The sequence below is a fragment of the Pecten maximus genome, chromosome 10, assembly GCF_902652985.1.
Source record: "Pecten maximus chromosome 10, xPecMax1.1, whole genome shotgun sequence".
Classification (NCBI taxonomy): Eukaryota; Metazoa; Mollusca; class Bivalvia; order Pectinida; family Pectinidae; genus Pecten; species Pecten maximus.
The window spans coordinates 42727668-42750299 of NC_047024.1; the positions used below are offsets into that span (position 1 = coordinate 42727668).

Below are 22632 nucleotides of genomic sequence, written 5' to 3' on the forward strand. Positions count from 1 at the left end.
TTTGAAAGCATGCTACAGGACCAATATAATGTCTCTCTGCACTTTGGCTTTTCACTAAAAGTCATTTAAAGATTTAAGCATACTTGATCGACGTGACCTTGAATGAAGGTCAAGGTCATTCATTTGAACAAACTTGGTAGCCCTTCACCCCAGCATGCTACAGACCCAATATCAACTCCCTGGGACTCTTGGTTATTGAGAAGAAGTTGTTTAAAGATTTTAGCCTTTTTGACCCCTGTGACCTTGAATGAAGGTCAAGGTCATTCATTTGAACAAACTTGGTAGCCCTTTACCCCAGCATGCTACAGACCCAATATCAACTCTCTGGGACTCTTGGTTATTGAGAAGAAGTCGTTTAAAGATTTTAGCCTTTTTGACTCCTGTGACCTTGAATGAAAGTCAAGGTCATTCATTTGAACAAACTTGGTAGCCCTTCACCCCAGCATGCTACAGGCCAAATATTAGGTCTCTGGGACTCTTGGTTATTGAGAAGAAGTTGTTTAAAGATTTTAGCCTTTTTGACTCCTGTGACCTTGAATGAAAGTCAAGGTCATTCATTTGAACAAACTTGGGAGCCCTTCACCCCAGCATGCTACAGGCCAAATATTAGGCCTCTGGGACTCTTGGTTATTGAGAAGAAGTCGTTTAAAGATTTTAGCCTTTTTGACTCCTGTGACCTTGAATGACGGTCAAGGTCATTCATTTGAACAAACTTGGTAGCCCTTCACCCCAGCATGCTACAGACCCAATATCAACTCCCTGGGACTCTTGGTTATTGAGAAGAAGTCGTTTAAAGATTTTAGCCTTTTTGACCCCTGTGACCTTGAATGAAAGTCAAGGTCATTCATTTGAACAAACTTGGTAGCCCTTCACCCGAGCATGCTACAGACCCAATATTAACTCCCTGGGACTCTTGGTTATTGAGAAGAAGTCGTTTAAAGATTTTAGCCTTTTTGACTCCTGTGACCTTGAATGAAAGTCAAGGTCATTCATTTGAACAAACTTGGTAGCCCTTCACCCCAGCATGCTACAGACCCAATATCAAGTCCCTGGGACTCTTGGTTATTGAGAAGAAGTCGTTTAAAGATTTTAGCCTTTTTGACTCCTGTGACCTTGAATGAAGGTCAAGGTCATTCATTTGAACAAACTTGGTAGCCCTTCACCCCAGCATGCTACAGACCCAATATCAAGTCCCTGGGTCTTTTGGCTATTTAGAAGAAGTCGTCTAATTTTTTTTTAGCCTTTTTGACTCCTGTGACCTTGAATGAAAGTCAAGGTCATTCATTTGAACAAACTTGGTAGCCCTTTACCCCAGCATGCTACAGACCCAATATCAACTCCCTGGGACTGTTGGTTGTTGAGAAGAAGTCGTTTGAAGATTTTAGCCTTTTTGACTCCTGTGACCTTGAATGAAGGTCAAGGTCATTCATTTGAACAAACTTGGTAGCCCTTCACCCCAGCATGCTACAGGCCCAATATTAGGTCTCTAGGCCTTTTGGTTATTGAGAAGAAGTTGCTTGAATGAAAAGTTGACGCCGGACGGACGGCCGGACCGACGGACGGACGACGGACGCCGCGCCACGGCATAAGCTCACTTGCCCTTCGGGCAGGTGAGCTAAAAAATGCTCAGTATAAATGTTAGAAAATATAACAAAAACTCAAACCCTTGTTTCTTACAGTAAATGTTTGTAAACAACATCCTTTCATAAAGATACGCTCATAAAGAATATCTTTAAATCACTAGCTTCAAAAACATCCTTAAAATGTTTAACTCTGACCAATTAAAACTTTTTTTTTTATAATTTGTTATCAATGGCGATATTTTTATCATTACAACAATGCAGTACTGTGCATAATCTGATAGTGTACTGGACAACTGACCAATGGTCATCTAAACCATGATCCAAGACAGAGGTCATATAACCATGAACTGACATAGGTCACATGACCTTTGTATGCTGTAGTATTGTCCACTATACTGTAACAGTATCCATACACCTATTATAAAGAATTACAGAACGGTAGAAACGTTCCCTAGGTAACAGACAAATGATGAAAAGCACTGACATGTATAATATGAAGATATTTTAAAATTTCAGTACAACAAGGAGCCAGTCCGTTGTGTAGGCCAATAGTGTGTCTATCAAATGAAATTGATCAGTTGTAGGAATGGAACTGCTCCTGAAAAGAAATCAAAGATATTAATTAATATGAATCAGATTTTTAATCTGTAAAATATATATGCCCTCAGTTCTCAGTCTACAGAAAACTTCTGTCTGTAGATTTTCTCCTCAAAATTATCAAAATAGGTGAAAAAATTTAATATTTTGATAAAACTGTAACAATTTAGCTCCATCACTGTTTCACATAAGCCCAAGACATGTCATAGCATGGCAATGTTTAGAAAATAAAAGTGTCTTATGTGAAACAATATAAATGTACAAGTGTCTTATGTGAAACAATAGAAATGTACAAGTGTCTTATGTGAAACAATAGAAATGTACAAGTGTCTTATGTAAAACAATAGAAATGTACAAGTGTCTTATATATAACAATATAAATGTACAAGTGTCTAATGTATAACATAGAAATGTACAAGTGTCTTATGTGAAACAATATAAATGTACAAGTGTCTTATGTAAAACTATAGAAATGTACAAGTGTCTTATATATAACAATATAAATGTACAGGTGTCTTATATATAACAATATAAATGTACAAGTGTCTTATATATAACAATATAAATGTACAAGTGTCTTATGTAAAACAATAGAAATGTACAAGTGTCTTATATATAACAATAGAAATGTACAAGTGTCTTATATATAACAATATAAATGTACAGGTGTCTTATATATAACAATATAAATGTACAAGTGTCTTATATATAACAATATAAATGTACAGGTGTCTTATATATAACAATATAAATGTACAAGTGTCTTATATATAACAATATAAATGTACAAGTGTCTTATGTATAACATAGAAATGTACAAGTGTCTTATATATAACAATATAAATGTACAGGTGTCTTATGTAAAACAATAGAAATGTACAAGTGTCTTATATATAACAATAGAAATGTACAAGTGTCTTATATATAACAATATAAATGTACAGGTGTCTTATATATAACAATATAAATGTACAAGTGTCTTATATATAACAATATAAATGTACAAGTGTCTTATATATAACAATAGAAATGTACAAGTGTCTTATATATAACAATATAAATGTACAGGTGTCTTATGTAAAACAATAGAAATGTACAAGTGTCTTATATATAACAATATAAATGTACAAGTGTCTTATATATAACAATAGAAATGTACAAGTGTCTTATATATAACAATATAAATGTACAGGTGTCTTATGTAAAACAATAGAAATGTACAAGTGTCTTATGTAAAACTATAGAAATGTACAAGTGTCTTATATATAACAATATAAATGTACAAGTGTCTTATATATAACAATATAAATGTACAAGTGTCTTATATATAACAATATAAATGTACAAGTGTCTTATGTAAAACAATAGAAATGTACAAGTGTCTTATGTAAAACAATAGAAATGTACAAGTGTCTTATATATAACAATATAAATGTACAGGTGTCTTATATATAACAATATAAATGTACAAGTGTCTTATATATAACAATATAAATGTACAAGTGTCTTATGTAAAACAATAGAAATGTACAAGTGTCTTATATATAACAATAGAAATGTACAAGTGTCTTATATATAACAATATAAATGTACAGGTGTCTTATATATAACAATATAAATGTACAAGTGTCTTATATATAACAATATAAATGTACAAGTGTCTTATATATAACAATAGAAATGTACAAGTGTCTTATATATAACAATATAAATGTACAGGTGTCTTATGTAAAACAATAGAAATGTACAAGTGTCTTATATATAACAATATAAATGTACAAGTGTCTTATATATAACAATAGAAATGTACAAGTGTCTTATATATAACAATATAAATGTACAGGTGTCTTATGTAAAACAATAGAAATGTACAAGTGTCTTATGTAAAACTATAGAAATGTACAAGTGTCTTATATATAACAATATAAATGTACAAGTGTCTTATATATAACAATAGAAATGTACAAGTGTCTTATATATAACAATATAAATGTACAGGTGTCTTATGTAAAACAATAGAAATGTACAAGTGTCTTATATATAACAATATAAATGTACAAGTGTCTTATATATAACAATAGAAATGTACAAGTGTCTTATATATAACAATATAAATGTACAGGTGTCTTATGTAAAACAATAGAAACGTACAAGTGTCTGATGTTAAACAATAGAAATGTACAAGTGTCTTATGTAAAACAATAGAAATGTACAAGTGTCTAATGTGAAACAATAGAAATGTACAAGTGTCTTATGTATAACAATAGAAATGTACAAGTGTCTTATGTATAACAATAGAAATGTACAAGTGTCTTATGTAAAACAATAGAAATGTACAAGTGTCTTATGTAAAACAATAGAAATGTACAAGTGTCTGATGTAAAACAATAGAAATGTACAAGTGTCTTATGTAAAACAATAGAAATGTACAAGTGTCTTATGTAAAACAATAGAAATGTACAAGTGTCTTATGTAAAACAATAGAAACGTACAAGTGTCTGATGTTAAACAATAGAAATGTAGAAGTGTCTGATGTATAACAATAGAAATGTACAAGTGTCTTATGTAAAACAATAGAAATGTACAAGTGTCTGATGTTAAACAATAGAAATGTACAAGTGTCTAATGTATAACATAGAAATGTACAAGTGTCTTATGTATAACATCAAAATGTAAAAGTGTCGTATGTAAAACAATAGAAATGTACAAGTGTCTGATGTAAAACAATAGAAATGTACAAGTGTCTAATGAATAACAATAGAAATGTACAAGTGTCTTATGTAAAACAATAGAAATGTACAAGTGTCTGATGTTAAACAATAGAAATGTACAAGTGTCTGATGTTAAACAATAGAAATGTACAAGTGTCTTAAGTGAAACAATATAAATGTACAAGTGTCTGATGTTAAACAATAGAAATGTACAAGTGTCTGATGTTAAACAATAGAAATGTACAAGTGTCTTAAGTGAAACAATATAAATGTACAAGTGTCTTATGTGAAACAACAGAAATGTACAAGTGTCTTATGTATAACAATAGAAATGTACAAGTGTCTTATGTGAAACAATAGAAATGTACAAGTGTCTGATGTTAAACAATAGAAATGTACAAGTGTCTTATGTAAAACAATAGAAATGTACAAGTGTCTGATGTATAACAATAGAAATGTACAAGTGTCTGATGTAAAACAGAAATGTAAAAGTGTCATATATAACATCAAAATGTAAAAGTGTCGTATGTAAAACAATAGAAATGTACAAGTGTCTGATGTATAACAATAGAAATGTACAAGTGTCGTATGTAAAACAATAGAAATGTACAAGTGTCTTATGTATAACATCAAAATGTAAAAGTGTTGTATGTAAAACAATAGAAATGTACAAGTGTCTTATGTATAACAATAGAAATGTAAAAGTGTCGTATGTAAAACAATAGAAATGTACAAGTGTCTTATGTATAACAATAGAAATGTACAAGTGTCTGATGTATAACAATAGAAATGTACAAGTGTCTTATGTGAAACAATATAAATGTACAAGTGTCTGATGTTAAACAATAGAAATGTACAAGTGTCTTATGTAAAACAATAGAAATGTACAAGTGTCTGATGTATAACAATAGAAATGTACAAGTGTCTGATGTATAACAATAGAAATGTACAAGTGTCTAATGTATAACAATAGAAATGTACAAGTGTCTTATGTATAACAATATAAATGTACAAGTGTCTTATGTATAACAATAGAAATGTACAAGTGTCTTATGTAAAACAATAGAAATGTACAAGTGTCTGATGTAAAACAGAAATGTAAAAGTGTCTTATATATAACATCAAAATGTAAAAGTGTCGTATGTAAAACAATAGAAATGTACAAGTGTCTGATGTATAACAATAGAAATGTACAAGTGTCGTATGTAAAACAATAGAAATGTACAAGTGTCTTATGTATAACATCAAAATGTAAAAGTGTTGTATGTAAAACAATAGAAATGTACAAGTGTCTTATGTATAACAATAGAAATGTAAAAGTGTCGTATGTAAAACAATAGAAATGTACAAGTGTCTTATGTATAACAATAGAAATGTACAAGTGTCTGATGTATAACAATAGAAATGTACAAGTGTCTTATGTGAAACAATATAAATGTACAAGTGTCTGATGTTAAACAATAGAAATGTACAAGTGTCTTATGTAAAACAATAGAAATGTACAAGTGTCTGATGTATAACAATAGAAATGTACAAGTGTCTGATGTATAACAATAGAAATGTACAAGTGTCTTATGTATAACAATAGAAATGTAAAAGTGTCGTATGTAAAACAATAGAAATGTACAAGTGTCTTATGTATAACAATAGAAATGTACAAGTGTCTGATGTATAACAATAGAAATGTACAAGTGTCTTATGTGAAACAATATAAATGTACAAGTGTCTGATGTTAAACAATAGAAATGTACAAGTGTCTTATGTAAAACAATAGAAATGTACAAGTGTCTGATGTATAACAATAGAAATGTACAAGTGTCTGATGTATAACAATAGAAATGTACAAGTGTCTTATGTAAAACAATAGAAATGTACAAGTGTCTGATGTGAAACAATAGAAATGTACAAGTGTCTTATGTATAACATCAAAATGTAAAAGTGTCGTATGTAAAACAATAGAAATGTACAAGTGTCTGATGTATAACAATAGAAATGTACAAGTGTCGTATGTAAAACAATAGAAATGTACAAGTGTCTTATGTATAACATCAAAATGTAAAAGTGTTGTATGTAAAACAATAGAAATGTACAAGTGTCTTATGTATAACAATAGAAATGTAAAAGTGTCGTATGTAAAACAATAGAAATGTACAAGTGTCTTATGTATAACAATAGAAATGTACAAGTGTCTGATGTATAACAATAGAAATGTACAAGTGTCTTATGTTAAACAATAGAAATGTACAAGTGTCTAATGTATAACAATAGAAATGTACAAGTGTCTTATGTAAAACAATGGAAATGTACAAGTGTCTGATGTATAACAATAGAAATGTACAAGTGTCTTATGTAAAACAATGGAAATGTACAAGTGTCTAATGTATAACAATAGAAATGTACAAGACAGTGTCTTATATATAACAATAGAAACCTACTGTACAAGTGTCTTTTGAAAAACAATAGAAATGTACAAGTGTCTTATGTAAAACAATAGAAATGTACAAGTGTCTTATGTAAAACAATAGAAATGTACAAGTGTCTTATGTATAACATAACATGTTGTATAGTAGCTGAGTTATTTAACAGCAAACTGATGACAGAAAATTAGGAGTAGCAGTTATCGAAGGAAAAAATAGCCTACTTTATTAATTAGTGCGAGGAAACATGGAAATTGTATCCAAACTATTACAACTTACCATCAACAATCAATTTACCCTCTCCCCTTCCCTCAAATTCATTATCAATGACTATCGTATGATATTGTGTATTCATTCATTCATATATGGTATGTATTTTAAATACAGTCTGTATCATCAACTTGACTGATTTAATAGTGCAACCCTAGAGAGCTGAGTATTCAAACCCAACAAGACACAAGTACATGTGGTGATGACCTCACCAGGTTTTTATTACATCAGGGGTCAAGAGACTTGAGAAGATGTAAGTTTAGATTATCAGCTATCTACCTTTAAGGTATATATGCCAGTCACAACACGTACCATCAACTTATTCAGATGGCCGAGCTCCTGCTGTTTTTCATCAGAATATATTTTCTGAGAAGTTATAACACTACTTGGTAGTATGCATACAGCAGTACTTTATAGCTATTCAAAAGGAACAACTTCTTTATAGGCTTAGTGACAATGGTGTATCACTTTCTTTACAGACTTATTAACAATGATGTACCAAAGAAATATGTTAAAGATGACGGTAAAAAACACAAGAGGCCCATGCGCTTAACAGTCACCTGAGTTTTGAAATATTTCAGTTAATTTGACCATTTTTGACCCCGTCCATAAACCCCTGAAGGCCAGTCAGAGCCAACATGTGCATACCATCAAGCTGTCATCCAATGCTGATAATGTTAAGCAAGTTAGGATGATAATAGAAATTAAACAAATGATAGCAAAAAAATGTGATTTCCCTATATATACAAACTATAGTAAAGTCTACCCCCTCCCCAGACGCAAATGTGTGACCCAAGGGTCATGATATTTAAAATTTTAATAAAGCACCTTAATTAAGACCCTTCTATCTATGAAGAGTATTTTTTTTCGACCTTCATGAACTTGAGAAGTTTTCTGAAATTTTTGTTAATCTTACCTATTTTGACCTTGCCCCTTAAGCCCCTGGGAGTCAATCAGTGCTGATATGCACATACTATTCAAAACACAACCTATACTGATACTAATAAGGCTCAAAAATGTGTTTTCCCTATATAAACTATCATACATGTAAACCTTACCCCCTCCCCAGGGCAAAACCCCAGGGTCATGTAATTCACAATTTTGGTAAAGGACCTTAAGACCTTTTTACCTTTGAAGAGTATTTGTTTCTACCATCTCTTGGAGTTGAGACAAAGTTTTTTGAAATTTTAGTCAATTTGACACTTTTTGGCCCCGCCCCTTAGGCCCCTGGGGTCTGGGGATCGTATAATTCACAACTTCTCACCTTTGGCCATGGAAGCTTCATGACAAGTATCAGTGAATTGGTTCAGCTGTTTTTCAGAAGTAGAAAATGTAAATTGTTTACGGACGGACGATAGACGAAACACGACAACAAACAAAAGGCGATTAGAATAGGTCAATTGAAACTTTGTCTCGGGTGACCTTAAACACAAAATTCAGTTAGTGCATCACTTAATTTGCAGTAAGGACCATTTGTGATTTTAGATTTCAAAGCAGTGAAAATGACAAAAAATCAAATATAAACATCACGGAAATCAATTGTGTTTTGATATTACCATAGGATAAATAATCCATCGAGCTAAGAGTACCACTGAAATTAAAACAAAGAGGACACAATGTACCTACAAGTTGGTCATTTGGTCATTCTACGGCCTTTGAGTAATTAATACATGTTGATAGGTAGATGATGGGGTTACCTGGGACAATAGGTGTCCTGGATCACTTGGTTACTCGGGTGATGGGGTAACCAGTGTTAATAGGTGTCCTAGATAACTTGGTTACTGGGTTGATGGGGTTACCTGGGGCGGTAGGTTTCCTAGATAACTTGGTTACCGGGTTGATGGGGTTACCTGGGGCGGTAGGTTTCCTAGATCACTTGGTTACTGGGACGATGGGGTTACCTGGGGCAGTAGGTGTCCTGGATCACTTGGTTACGTACAGGGGTGATGGGGTTACCTGGGTCAATAGATATCCTGGGTCACTTGGTTACTGAGGTGATGGGGTTACCTGGGTCAATAGGTGTCCTGGATCACTTGGTTACAGGGGTGATGGGGTTACTTGGGGCATTAGGTGTCCTAAATCACTTGGTTACAGGGGTGATGGGGTTACTTGGGGCAATAGGTGTCATAGATACTTGGTTACTGGGGTGATTGGGTTACCTGGGTCAATAGGTGTCATAGATACTTGGTTACTGGGTTGATGGGGTTACCTGGGCCAATAGGTATCCTAAATCATTTGGTTACTGGGTTGATGGGGTTACCTGGGCCAATAGGTATCCTAAATCATTTGGTTACTGGGGTGATGGGGTTACCTGTGTCAATAAGTTTCCTGGATCACTTGGTTATTGGGGTGATGGGGTTATCTGGGTCAATAGATGTCCTGGGTCACTTGGTTACTGGGGTGATGGGGTTACTTGGGGCAATAGGTGTCCTAAATCATTTGGTTACTGGGGTGATGGGGTTACCTGTGTCAATAAGTTTCCTGGATCACTTGGTTACTGGGGTGATGGGGTTACTTGGGGCAATAGGTGTCCTAGATCACATGGTTACTGGGGTGATGGGGTTACCTGGGCCAATAGGTGTCCTAGATAACTTGGTTACCGGGGTGATGGGGTTACCTGTGTAAATAGGTGTACTGAATCACTTGGTTACTGGGACGATGGGGTTACCTGGGGCAGTAGGTGTCCTGGGTCACTTGGTTACTGAGGTGATGGGGTTACCTGGGTCAATAGGTGTCCTGGATCACTTGGTTACAGGGGTGATGGGGTTACTTGGGGCAATAGGTATCCTAAATCACTTGGTTACAGGGGTGATGGGGTTACTTGGGGCAATAGGTGTCATAGATACTTGGTTACTGGGGTGATTGGGTTACCTGGGTCAATAGGTGTCATAGATACTTGGTTACTGGGTTGATGGGGTTACCTGGGCCAATAGGTATCCTAAATCATTTGGTTACTGGGGTGATGGGGTTACCTGTGTCAATAAGTTTCCTGGATCACTTGGTTACTGGGGTGATGGGGTTATCTGGGTCAATAGATGTCCTGGGTCACTTGGTTACTGGGGTGATGGGGTTATTTGGGGCAATAGGTGTCCTAGATCACATGGTTACTGGGGTGATGGGGTTACTTGGGGCAATAGGTATCCTAGATCACATGGTTACTGGGGTGATGGGGTTACCTGGGCCAATAGATGTCCTGCATCACTTGGTTACTGGGGTGATCATGATGGGGTTACCTGCGCCAATAGGTGTCCTGGGTTACTTGGTTACTGGGGTGAAGGGGTTACCTGTGTCAATAGGTGTCCTGGATAACTTGGTTACTGGGGTGATGGAGTTACCTGGGCCAATAGGTGTCCTCGATCACTTGGTTACTGGGGTGTAAGGTCCCACTCTTCAGACCAAATATATCTTTCCCTTAAAAGATTTAATATTCCTTTCTCTCCACTGACAAAATAGTCCTTCCCCTCTCGTGACTTAAAGGAGAGAATGATACTTACATCCTGTGAAACAGTATCCACACTCGCATAGTTTGTATCATCGTCGTCAGAGGAGTCCTCACCAGAGGAATCGTCAGCCCCAGTAGCTGCTGGAGGTGGACCTAAAAAATAATTCTCCTTTTAGGGTGTGAAACTGAACAAGGGGCCATTACACTGCTGATAACACATGTAAATTCTTTTTGAAATTTTTGAAATCTTTAGACCTACATACTTGCCCACCCTCTTAAATGGTAAGGGAAACTCCTTTTATCATTTTCTCAAAAAGGTGTACCGTCACTTTTCTTGGACTTGAAAATTTATACATTTTAATCTCATCCATAGAAATTCTAAGAATTTGCAAAAAATAAAACAAATAACATTTATTAATGGTTTCAAATACATAATCAAATATGCAAAGTTGTTTCCTGCAAATTGAAAATTGTGGAATTCTACAACGCTTTACTGACCTGCGTTGTTGGATTTTGCTGAGGACAATTCTTGGTAACAGGACAAACAGATTCTGATTGGCTTAGACGACTGTTGTGGGAGGAGCCACTTCTGATTGGAGCAGGGACCACACACCACCTTACCACACTTCCTGCAATGGTGCTGTCAAGGGGACACAACCAAGGTACCAATTATTACAAGAAAGACAAAAATATTAATTCAAACAGAAGCAAAGAAGATTTGTAGACAATTTGTTTTCTGTACTTGGGTTTTAAATATAAACAACAATATTTGTGAAAAAAAAAAGAAAATAAAAGAATGAGAGCTAATTTTTACCAGAGTAATGAAAAGAAATACAAAACAAAGCAAAAAAAACAAAAATATAAATGAAAAAGTCAAACAGGTAAACAAGAGGCCCAATGGGCCTGTATCGCTCACCTGGCTCTACAGCAACTTTGAAGTTGATGGAGGTCATTTCTAAAGATACTATGTTGATTACCTCTTTATTCAAATGTCATTGTAAGCTAGTTTTATTCATATTGAAAATTTTCTAGTCCTTCATTCCAGCATTCTATTGGCCTAATATCAGGTCTTGGAGGCTCTTGGCTATCGCAAAATTATTGTTTACAGATTTAAGCCGATTTCACCCCTGTGACCTTGAATGTAGGTCAAGGTCATTTATTTGAACAAAATTGGTAGCCCTTCACCCCAGCATGCTACAGGCCCAATATCAAGTCCCTGGGCCTCTTGGTTATTGAGAAGAAGTCGTTTGAAGATTATAGCCTATTTGACCCATGTGACCTTGAATGAAGGCCAAGGTCATTTATTTGAACAAACTTTGTAGCCCTTCCCCCCAGCATGCTACAGGCCCAATATCAAGTCCCTGGGCCTCTTGGTTATTGAGAAGAAGTCGTTTGAAGATTATAGCCTATTTGACCCATGTGACCTTGAATGGAGGCCAAGGTCATTTATTTGAACAAACTTTGTAGCCCTTCACCCCAGCATGCTACAGGCCCAATATCAAGTCCCTGGGCCTCTTGGTTATTGAGAAGAAGTCGTTTGAAGATTATAGCCTATTTGACCCATGTGTCCTTGAATGAAGGCCAAGGTCTCATTTATTTGAACAAACTTTGTAGCCCTTCCCCCCAGCATGCTACAGGCCCAATATCAAGTCCCTGGGCCTCTTGGTTATTGAGAAGAAGTTGTTCGAAGATTATAGCCTATTTGACCCATGTGACCTTGAATGAAGGCCAAGGTCATTTATTTGAACAAACTTTGTAGCCCTTCACCCCAGCATGCTACAGGCCCAATATCAAGTCCCTGGGCCTCTTGGTTATTGAGAAGAAGTTGTTTGAAGATTATAGCCTATTTGACCCATGTGCCCTTGAATGAAGGCCAAGGTCATTTATTTGAACAAACTTTGTAGCCCTTCACCCCAGCATGCTACAGGCCCAATATCAAGTCCCTGGGCCTCTTGGTTATTGAGAAGAAGTTGTTTGAAGATTATAGCCTATTTGACCCATGTGACCTTGAATGAAGGCCAAGGTCACTTATTTGAACAAACTTTGTAGCCCTTCACCCAAGCATGCTACAGGCCCAATATCAAGTCCCTGGGCCTCTTGGTTATTGAGAAGAAGTCGTTTGAAGATTATAGCCTATTTGACCCATGTGACCTTGAATGGAGGCCAAGGTCATTTATTTGAACAAACTTTGTAGCCCTTCACCCCAGCATGCTACAGGCCCAATATCAAGTCCCTGGGCCTCTTGGTTATTGAGAAGAAGTCGTTTGAAGATTATAGCCTATTTGACCCATGTGACCTTGAATGAAGGCCAAGGTCATTTATTTGAACAAACTTTGTAGCCCTTCACCCCAGCATGCTACAGGCCCAATATCAAGTCCCTGGGCCTCTTGGTTATTGAGAAGAAGTCGTTTGAAGATTATAGCCTATTTGACCCATGTGACCTTGAATGAAGGCCAAGGTCATTTATTTGAACAAACTTTGTAGCCCTTCCCCCCAGCATGCTACAGGCCCAATATCAAGTCCCTGGGCCTCTTGGTTATTGAGAAGAAGTCGTTCGAAGATTATAGCCTATTTGACCCATGTGACCTTGAATGAAGGCCAAGGTCATTTATTTGAACAAACTTTGTAGCCCTTCACCCCAGCATGCTACAGGCCCAATATCAAGTCCCTGGGCCTCTTGGTTATTGAGAAGAAGTTGTTTGAAGATTATAGCCTATTTGACCCATGTGCCCTTGAATGAAGGCCAAGGTCATTTATTTGAACAAACTTTGTAGCCCTTCACCCCAGCATGCTACAGGCCCAATATCAAGTCCCTAGGCCTCTTGGTTATTGAGAAGAAGTCGTTTGAAGATTATAGCCTATTTGACCCATGTGACCTTGAATGAAGGCCAAGGTCATTTATTTGAACAAACTTTGTAGCTCTTCACCCCAGCATGCTACATGCCCAATATCAAGTCCCTGGGCCTTTTGGTTATTGAGAAGAAGTTGTTTGAATGAAAAAGTTGACGCCGGATGGCCGGCCGGACGGACGGACGCCGCACCACGGACGCCGCACCACGGCATAAGCTCACTTGCCCTTAGGGCAGGTGAGCTAAAAAAGAAGGAGGAGATTAAAATAGACAAAAACACCAACAATAAAACATGTCTTTTACTTACCCGTCTGTTTATCACAGAGAATTGGTATTTATGACAATGCATACACACAGTCGCTTCATCATCTGGCACCCATACAGGTGAATCATTGGCTGTATCCTGAGTTATTCCCCCTGACAGCACAAATTAAAGTCAAAATTATTAAACTGTAAATCATAGAAATCAAATATATATACACACCATACCACAGTGCTACAATGGGGGCAAGTAGGTTACTGATTGCTACAATATGTTCAATGTTTGCATGAGAAGCAGGATGTAAAGAAATTACTTTTGGACTAATTTTTGAATAGATGTATAAACTGATATTTTTATGAAAACCAGGGCATATTGCTAAATGGGTTTTTGACTTACTTTGTAAACTAGAACACTGACACGTCAGAAAGGGCCCCGCTATGTGTCTGACCCTTCAGGGTAAATGTAATAATTATTGTCAGTGTTTTTCCTGCCTATATAACTGGGTGCGCCAAACGACCCCATTCTCAATGCGTTTTAGCCTGATTTTTTCCCAAAATCAACTCGAAAATTCCCAATAATTTCAACCAATCAGAAACCTCCATTTGTTACCATGGCAACAGACGGTTTCATAAGTGGTACCATTGTGTTTGGCTTCCCTAAAAACCACTATGTACCAATTTTCACCGAAATCGAACAATATAGAAATTTCAACCAATCAGAAACCTCCATTTGTTACCATGGCAACAGACGGTTTTGTAAGTGGTACCAATTTTCACCGAAATCCTTCAACTCTTGTCAATAATTTGGCGCAAAAGAAAAAAACGGACAGACGGACGGACAGACAGACAGACAACCTGATTACTATAGGGCACCACATCTTCGATGCGGGGCCCTAATAAACCAGGTTATTTATTACACAAAATTACAGTTAACCTGGTTATTGCTACAAATTAAAATCAATCAGGTTATAAGATTAACCAGGTTATAAGTACAAACTTCAATGGGAAATTTATATAATTAACCAGGTTATTAGTACAAACTACAATAAGTTATATAATATTATATTCAATTTAGGTTATTAGTATAGGAGCAGTTGATGGTGATATCACGTCGGAAAACTAAGTAAGCACAAACATTTCATGTTATTAGATGATTTGTGCTGAACCTTGACCGTTGACCTTTGAACTTGTGACCTTGAACTATGAGTTTGATCATTCTGTCAGTTAACTCTTGGTTTATTTCTTGACAACTTTGCATAATCGAATAGTGAACAGTTAAAAACAACAAAGATCCAGTATTTTCATGTTAATGTTAAAATCCAATATGGCCGCCTAACAGCCATTTTGAATCCGATTTGCATGAAATACTACACATCTGATCTAGGATGCATGAGGAATCATCAGTTCCAATTTGATACAAATCCTTCATCTCCTTCAATCATTTTTGTGCAGAAGAAAAAAAACGGACAGACGGACGGACAGACAGACGGACGGACAGACGGACAACCTGATTACTATAGGGCACCCGCATCTCTCGATGCGGGGCCCTAATAAGCAACTAATGTCTGCATGAGAAGCAGTGCATTGATTTATGACTTTTTGACTTACTTTTCAGTAGAAGGTCATTAAATAAATAACTTTTACACTTACTTTTCAGTAGTACCGGGTCATTAAATTAACAATGTTTAGACTTACTTTTGTGTAGGTCATTAAATTAATGACTTTTTGACTTACTTTTCAGTAGGTCATTACATTAATGACTTTTTGACTTACTTTTCAGTAGTAGGTCATTAAATTAATGACATTTTGACATACTTTTCAGTTGTAGGTCATTAAATTAATGACTTTTAGACTTACTTTTGAGTAGTAGGTCATTAAATTAATGACTTTTTGACCTACTTTTGAGAGTAGGTCATTAAATTGATTACTTTTTTACTTACTTTTCAGTAGAAGGTCATTAAATTAACAATGTTTAGACTTACTTTTGAGTAGAAGGTCATTAAATTAATGACTTTTTGACTTACTTTTGAGAGTAGGTCATTAAATTAATAACTTTTAGACTAACTTTTCAGTAGAAGATCATTAAATTAATGACTTTTAGACTTACTTTTCAGTCGGTCATTAAATTAATGACTTTTAGACTTACTTTTGAGTAGTAGGTCATTAAATTAATGACTTTTTGACCTACTTTTGAGAGTAGGTCATTAAATTGATTACTTTTTTACTTACTTTTCAGTAGAAGGTCATTAAATTAACGACTTTTATACTTACTTTTGAGTAGAAGGTCATTAAATTAATGACTTTTTGACTTACTTTTGAGAGTAGGTCATTAAATTAATAACTTTTAGACTAACTTTTCAGTAGATCATCATTAAATTAATGACTTTTTGACTTACTTTTCAGTAGTAGGTCATTAAATTAATAACTTTTAGACTAATTTTTCAGTAGAAGATCATTAAATTAGTGACTTTTAGACTTACTTTTCAGTAGAAGATCATTAAATTAATGACTTTTGACTTACTTTTCAGTAGTAGGTCATAAAATAAATAACTTTTCGACTTACTTTTCAGTAGAAGGTCATTAACACACTTCTTTATATGCGACATCCATTGTGTCTTTTCTGTAGTTGTTGCTGCATAAACTACAAAGGATTTCTTTGGACTGATGATCTTCCATCCATTGCGCAAGGCTGAAACATACACAGATATATCAAGGACAATCATTTGTATTAAGTCATCAAACTTTCTTTTTACATCACAGATGGTCAAACTTCCATTAATGTCGAAAATATAAATGGAAGTGCTTAGAACTCCCTTTTATAATCAAAGCTATAAGTAATGAAAATTTTCTTTGAAATTTGTGGCTTGTCACCACAATTTCTGAAATGATTGATGATCAGCTATTTATAATCATGAACATAACTTAAATGGGTAAAATTTCAACTATTTGTTTCTAAGATATTCAGTCTATGTAGGAATGTTTTACTGTATCAAGGATTGAAATTACATGTACGTAAAAAGAATACTGGTGTTTTATGCTACAAAGATTTATAACTGCCAAAAGGAGAGGTATTTTATCATCTCATTTTGCAATACCAATTAGTCAGCAGAAAATAGCATCAGCGCAATTTTATATATCATACATGTTATGATAAATCTCTGTACTACACATTCCAGAAGACCATGCTTGGTAACAAGTACCATCTCTCAGAAGGAAACAGGTACATTACAAAGTAATTAATGTATTTAACTTAAACACTTAGGTATAGAATGCTTATCACCAAGTCAACTGCCATTGTGAGGAGGGGGATTTCTTGTAGTAGCTTGTGGCTACCTCAATGAATAATGTATTGTAGTAGCTTGTGGCTACCTCAATGAATAATATATAAGAAGACCTGCTATATCCAGAGCAATAAGGGTAAAGTGGTAGCCATGACTAAGAAGACGGCCCATGATAACAACAGTATTTGGGTAAAGATACATTCCATAACAGTCTGTAGATAATGCTGGGTAAATGCTAATGTTAATTACAAGCTGGGTCATTCAGATTTTCTGATACATTTGTATGTAGCCTCGACTGAAGCACACTGTATTGTTATTCTGAGAGTGGGGCCAATTGATTTATTATTGATGGAAGCTGCTTCAAAATGTAAAAAACCTTTTTCCAGTTTAAAGTGTTTTTTCTCCTTATCATGATTTTGAAAATAAGAAATCTTTTTGTGTACCAATAATATGATTTTAAAATGAAGAATAGTTTGTTCATATCATAATTTAAATTGGGGAATCTGGAATTTTGGAAAAATAAACAGAATTTCTTTCTAGATGTCAAAGTCTTTTCTCTAGTTCCAAGCAAGATGATGCTATTCAGTATTCATATCAGGATACATAGAATCTATAGATCTAGAGTTCAGGAGAGGAAAGCTGATACTGTAGGAAAACAGCATACACAGAAGTATTGTTTATGATAGAGTTTAGGAGAGGTTCATGTTGTTCATGATAGAGTTTAGGAGAGGTTCATGTTGTTCATGATAGAGTTTAGGAGGGGAATGCTGGAATGCAGGAATCAATGACATAGCTGTTACCGATGTCAGTCAGGGCTAAAATAAAAACAGAACACAACTTCTGATAAGTGTAGTTTAGGAATGCTTCCATCTGGGCCAATAAAAGCGATTGATATATAACTTGTTTCAAAATTATTCAAAATGAATGAAGTCTGCAGTTTACATATGGATTCATGGAGAAAATATTCCGGCTTCTGAAAAGAAAACTTCCAAGAGGTTTACTTTGCAAAATGGGTAAATTAATTAATTATAAGGAACTCCTAGACAAAGTCAACAACAATTCTAAACTGCATATAGAACAGACATTTTAATCAGAAGATTGTAGATGCTTGATTAAGAGTTATTCCCCTTTAAAATTGCTTATTGTTTTTATGAAGAACTGAAGAAAAGAACTCCTTCTAGTTTAGTTTTATTTATCTCCACCAGCCAGTTGGAAATTCTGCAGTAGCACTGGTGAGTAGTACTGAAATAGCCAGGAAATCCTTTCTCAACACTTAAAGCATATGATTAATACAATTATAACACCAGATGTGAGTACTTCAACAAGGGTCATATTCTGGTGACCTTTAACTGTAGCCAATCAGATTCAAGTACTCAAAAAACAGGCCAATCTAGTTCTATCAGCACACAAATGAAGGATTTGAAACATAATGTACATGTTACTATAATTCTACCAAACTGATATTGTAATATTACATCAATTTCGCTAAAACAGAGGTTTATATTGTTCAGTTTTCTGTGAAATGATACTTACTTATTTCATCATCCACATTTTCTAATTTGACATCCTCCAGTGATATGATGTGTTGCTGGTTATACTGGGAAAAGATCAATATTCTTATAAACAATTGTACATAATCTTACAATTTTTTCTTTTAAATAAGTAGAAATAAAATGAAATGAAGGCTCTATAGTTAAATTGCCTATCATCCCCTTGAATTTGAAGCTGACTCAAGATGAAGATTTTTTTTTCGAAAACAGAAGAGTATAGCAGGACTGAAGTGCACTTGATGGCAAAATTACTGATTCACAGGTTTTTGATGACAAAGTGACATAACATACAGGTTTTTGCATCAAAATGAATCGGATATGGAACTAGTAATCTTCCTATCTGACAAAATGTCATAGTAACTGATCCTACAAAGCTTCCTATAGCTAGAGATCAGTCTAAATCAACGTCAGAAAATTCTCAATTAAGACGAAATGGAAATAAACAATGGCCAATAACTTTTCCATGTGTTAAATAAAGCAGCTCGGTCAAACAAATTATCATCATTGTAAAGTCTGCCAAGTTTCAAAAATATCAGATATACATTTGTACACTACAGGAAATTAAAGAAATAAACTTTATAAAGACGGTTACAATACATCATACATGATCTTTACCTTCTTTTTACTGATGAGAATATTGCCGTACACAAGTATATCATTGAAGAGGAAGAACTGTCTGGGTTTGGGTCGTTTACGACAGAGTTTAGTCAGTACGCCTTCCCCTACCAACACTCTTCCTGGCACCTTCAGAGGCTGTCAACAGAAAACAAGTACATGTGGACAAACCGTCTCAGTGTGGACAAACCGTCTCAGTGTGGACAAACCGTCTCAGTGTGGACAAATTAAACCGTCTCAGTGTGGACAAACCGTCTCAGTGTGGACAAATTAAACCGTCTCAGTGTGGACAAACCGTCTCAGTGTGGACAAACCGTCTCAGTGTGGACAAACCGTCTCAGTGTGGACAAACCGTCCAGTGTGGACAAACCGTCTCAGTGTGGACAAACCGTCTCAGTGTGGACAAACCGTCTCAGTGTGGACAAACCGTCTCAGTGTGGAAAAATTAAACCGTCTCAGTGTGGACAAACCGTCTCAGTGTGGAAAGTTTGTGACCAGCTGGGTTATATATATATAGATTTAAGCATAAGCGCTTTCATTCTTGAATATTCATTATGTTTATCTTCATTGATTGCCTAGATAAAAAAAATGTTAATAGTTTCTAGGTACAAAAATGTAGTTTTCTATGACATCATCACAAGGATGATTATGTGACGTCATTATTATGTGACATCATAGAAAACTTCCTAGTAACTATATATAAGTATATAGGCAATAAATGTAGTTAAGCATCATTAAGATCCAAGAATGAAAGCACTAACACTGAAGTCTATGTGTTGTTAAACCGTAAATATTTGTGTATAGTGCACACTTTAAAAAAAAAATTTGACAAGTGAAAAAATCCACTGCGCACTATACGCAGGTACAAGCCTTTGCCAGTCAGATGTATGTATGTCATGAATATGTGATGCGAGATTTGTAATCGTTTCCCTCAACAGTTAGGATTATGATTAAATACTTATATATATGAAGAATTTAGTAAGTATAAATATTGAACAAATAATCAAAGAAATAAACAGTTGGTTTTTTTTTTGGGGGGGGGGGGGGGGGGGGGGGGGGGAATGAACCTCAAAAACGTACGTACATGCACACTATACACGAATATTTACAGTTATTTATTTTGACAGAACCCCTGAGACCTTATATTATATTTCAATGTAAGTAATTATAAACCTTCTCCTTGTCAGTGTCAGACTGTGACTGACAAAAGAAAAACCACATAGCATCATCTTTACCTGTCCAGAAGCACCAAAGCACTGTTCCACGAAGGCAATTCGCCGTGTATTCGACTCGCTGTTCACTGTCAACAAGAAAAAAACATAGATTTTTCCACAGTAATAAATACTGTATATGTGATCCATTATTTAAAATTACTTATTGCCAGCTTGGGAAAAATTGTACAATATATATGTACATGTAAAAATTTTCACTTTAAGAAAAGTGCATTTATATATTAATGCCTTAGTAAATACCATATGCTGCCATTTTACTGGCCAATAAAAAAGTTTTACTGATAATTATAAAATATAAGTCTGTAACGTTAAAAATGGGTGTTGTCTTGCCAAATAGGGAGAGTTGTCAAGTGTGAAACATTTTGGTATATAATTAATTTTACTTTTTGCCTTACTTCTGAAAAAAAATCAAAAGCAGCATAAATTAAATCCTTATTTCCTCAAGCATCACTATCATATCACATCAAAGGTAAGATACGTAGAATCGGAACAGTATGCATTGCTGTTACAGGCTAGAAAAGTAATTATATAAGTGTGTCTGTACTGGAGTTCAAACCCGCGTTCCTTAGATTGTCGATCCATCATTCTACCAACTGATCATGAGCTAGCTGCTCTCTACCATCTGAGCTAAAGGGAAATTCACCTTAGCATGAAATTATAAGTTAACCAAATCACTATTTATATTTTTTACAATTAAAGCCGTACACATTTCTATATTCTTTATGTAAGCATCTGGACTGTAGGGTGGCAGTTTACTTAAATACTTGTATTACAATTTACTATTATCTATTAAGTCAACGGGAGAGATGGCTTATTATGAGAGTATAGACTACGGTATATTTCGTAACACCCCAATTACCAAAATCTGGTCCTTTATCATGTATGTCAGCAGCCCCACCCCTACCAACAGATGACTATGAGGCAGACGCACATAGCCTCTTACTCATACGCAAAGCACTGTGTTGTATTTTGACAACACTATTCGCTGGTATAGGCTCGTGTTAGAGTCAATAACAACAACCTGAAATCAATTTGAGCTAGAAACCATTGATTACTTCATCTGAACCCGTTTTATCCTGTCTAGGTACAAATAAAATCATGTTGTCATGTGTAAATACTCAAGTGTCAGCTCTACCCACCCAGTCTGTCGACCATCTTGGCAAATGCTGCTTTTGCGTGATGCGCTAGGTAATTATTTCGTCAGCGGCTAATGTCCATTGTAGGCGAACAAGTCGGTTGGTCTGTTTTTAATGTAATATTTCAAACATATATTTTGAAGGACCTGCAAATGTTAGTACGTGCCGTGGGAGTCTTTGTCAAGGCTCGCCTGAAAACAATATAAAATCGCCAGGTCCGCTCCGTCTTTATTTCATAAACGAACAACACCGGTCCAAGTGGTCCGTTTGGACCGCAAAAACGAAAACGTCCCAAACATATTGCGATCCATTTACCAGGAAGGATACCATATTGTTTAAATTTCCAATTCAAGAACAGATCAGGTTTCAGGAAGATACATACTTTTCTAAATATATCAAGGACTGTGTGTTAGCAGAGACTTGTATACGTCTCTGGTGTTAGGTACAAGGTATTCATGAACAAAAATTAGAAAAATGTGTAAGAACTTACGTATCACGTTTTATAGGGATGTCCATTTCGGATTGAACTCCTATTGTTTTCGTTATGTTTTCTTCGTATGATTTTTCTTCTTAAAGCAATTATTATGAACACCTTAAAAACAAAGAAAAAACGTTTATAGTTTAGTACATGATAGAAAACATTTAGCTGATGAATCACCAGAGACATATCTGTATATACATTTTATGT

The 22632-nt window shown here is 35.1% G+C and overlaps 1 protein-coding gene across 2 annotated transcripts; it reads right to left on the reverse strand.

Moving 5' to 3' along the window:
- Positions 1-1645: 1645 nt before the first annotated feature.
- LOC117336757 (pleckstrin homology domain-containing family F member 2-like) lies at positions 1646-22004 on the reverse strand. Of its 2 annotated transcripts, XM_033897390.1 has the most exons (10): positions 21948-22004; positions 20812-20876; positions 19577-19714; positions 18945-19008; positions 18212-18226; positions 16694-16819; positions 14177-14286; positions 11519-11660; positions 11073-11173; positions 1646-2181 (listed from the first exon to the last, which is right to left on the reverse strand). In XM_033897390.1, the coding sequence occupies exons 1-10, from the start codon at positions 21961-21963 to the stop codon at positions 2158-2160; spliced, it is 801 nt and encodes a 266-aa protein (XP_033753281.1). In that variant the 5' UTR covers positions 21964-22004; the 3' UTR covers positions 1646-2157. The 2 variants fall into 2 exon arrangements, with proteins under 2 accessions (XP_033753281.1, XP_033753282.1); XM_033897391.1 differs by lacking the exon at positions 18212-18226.
- Between the last annotated feature and the right edge of the window lie 628 nt (positions 22005-22632).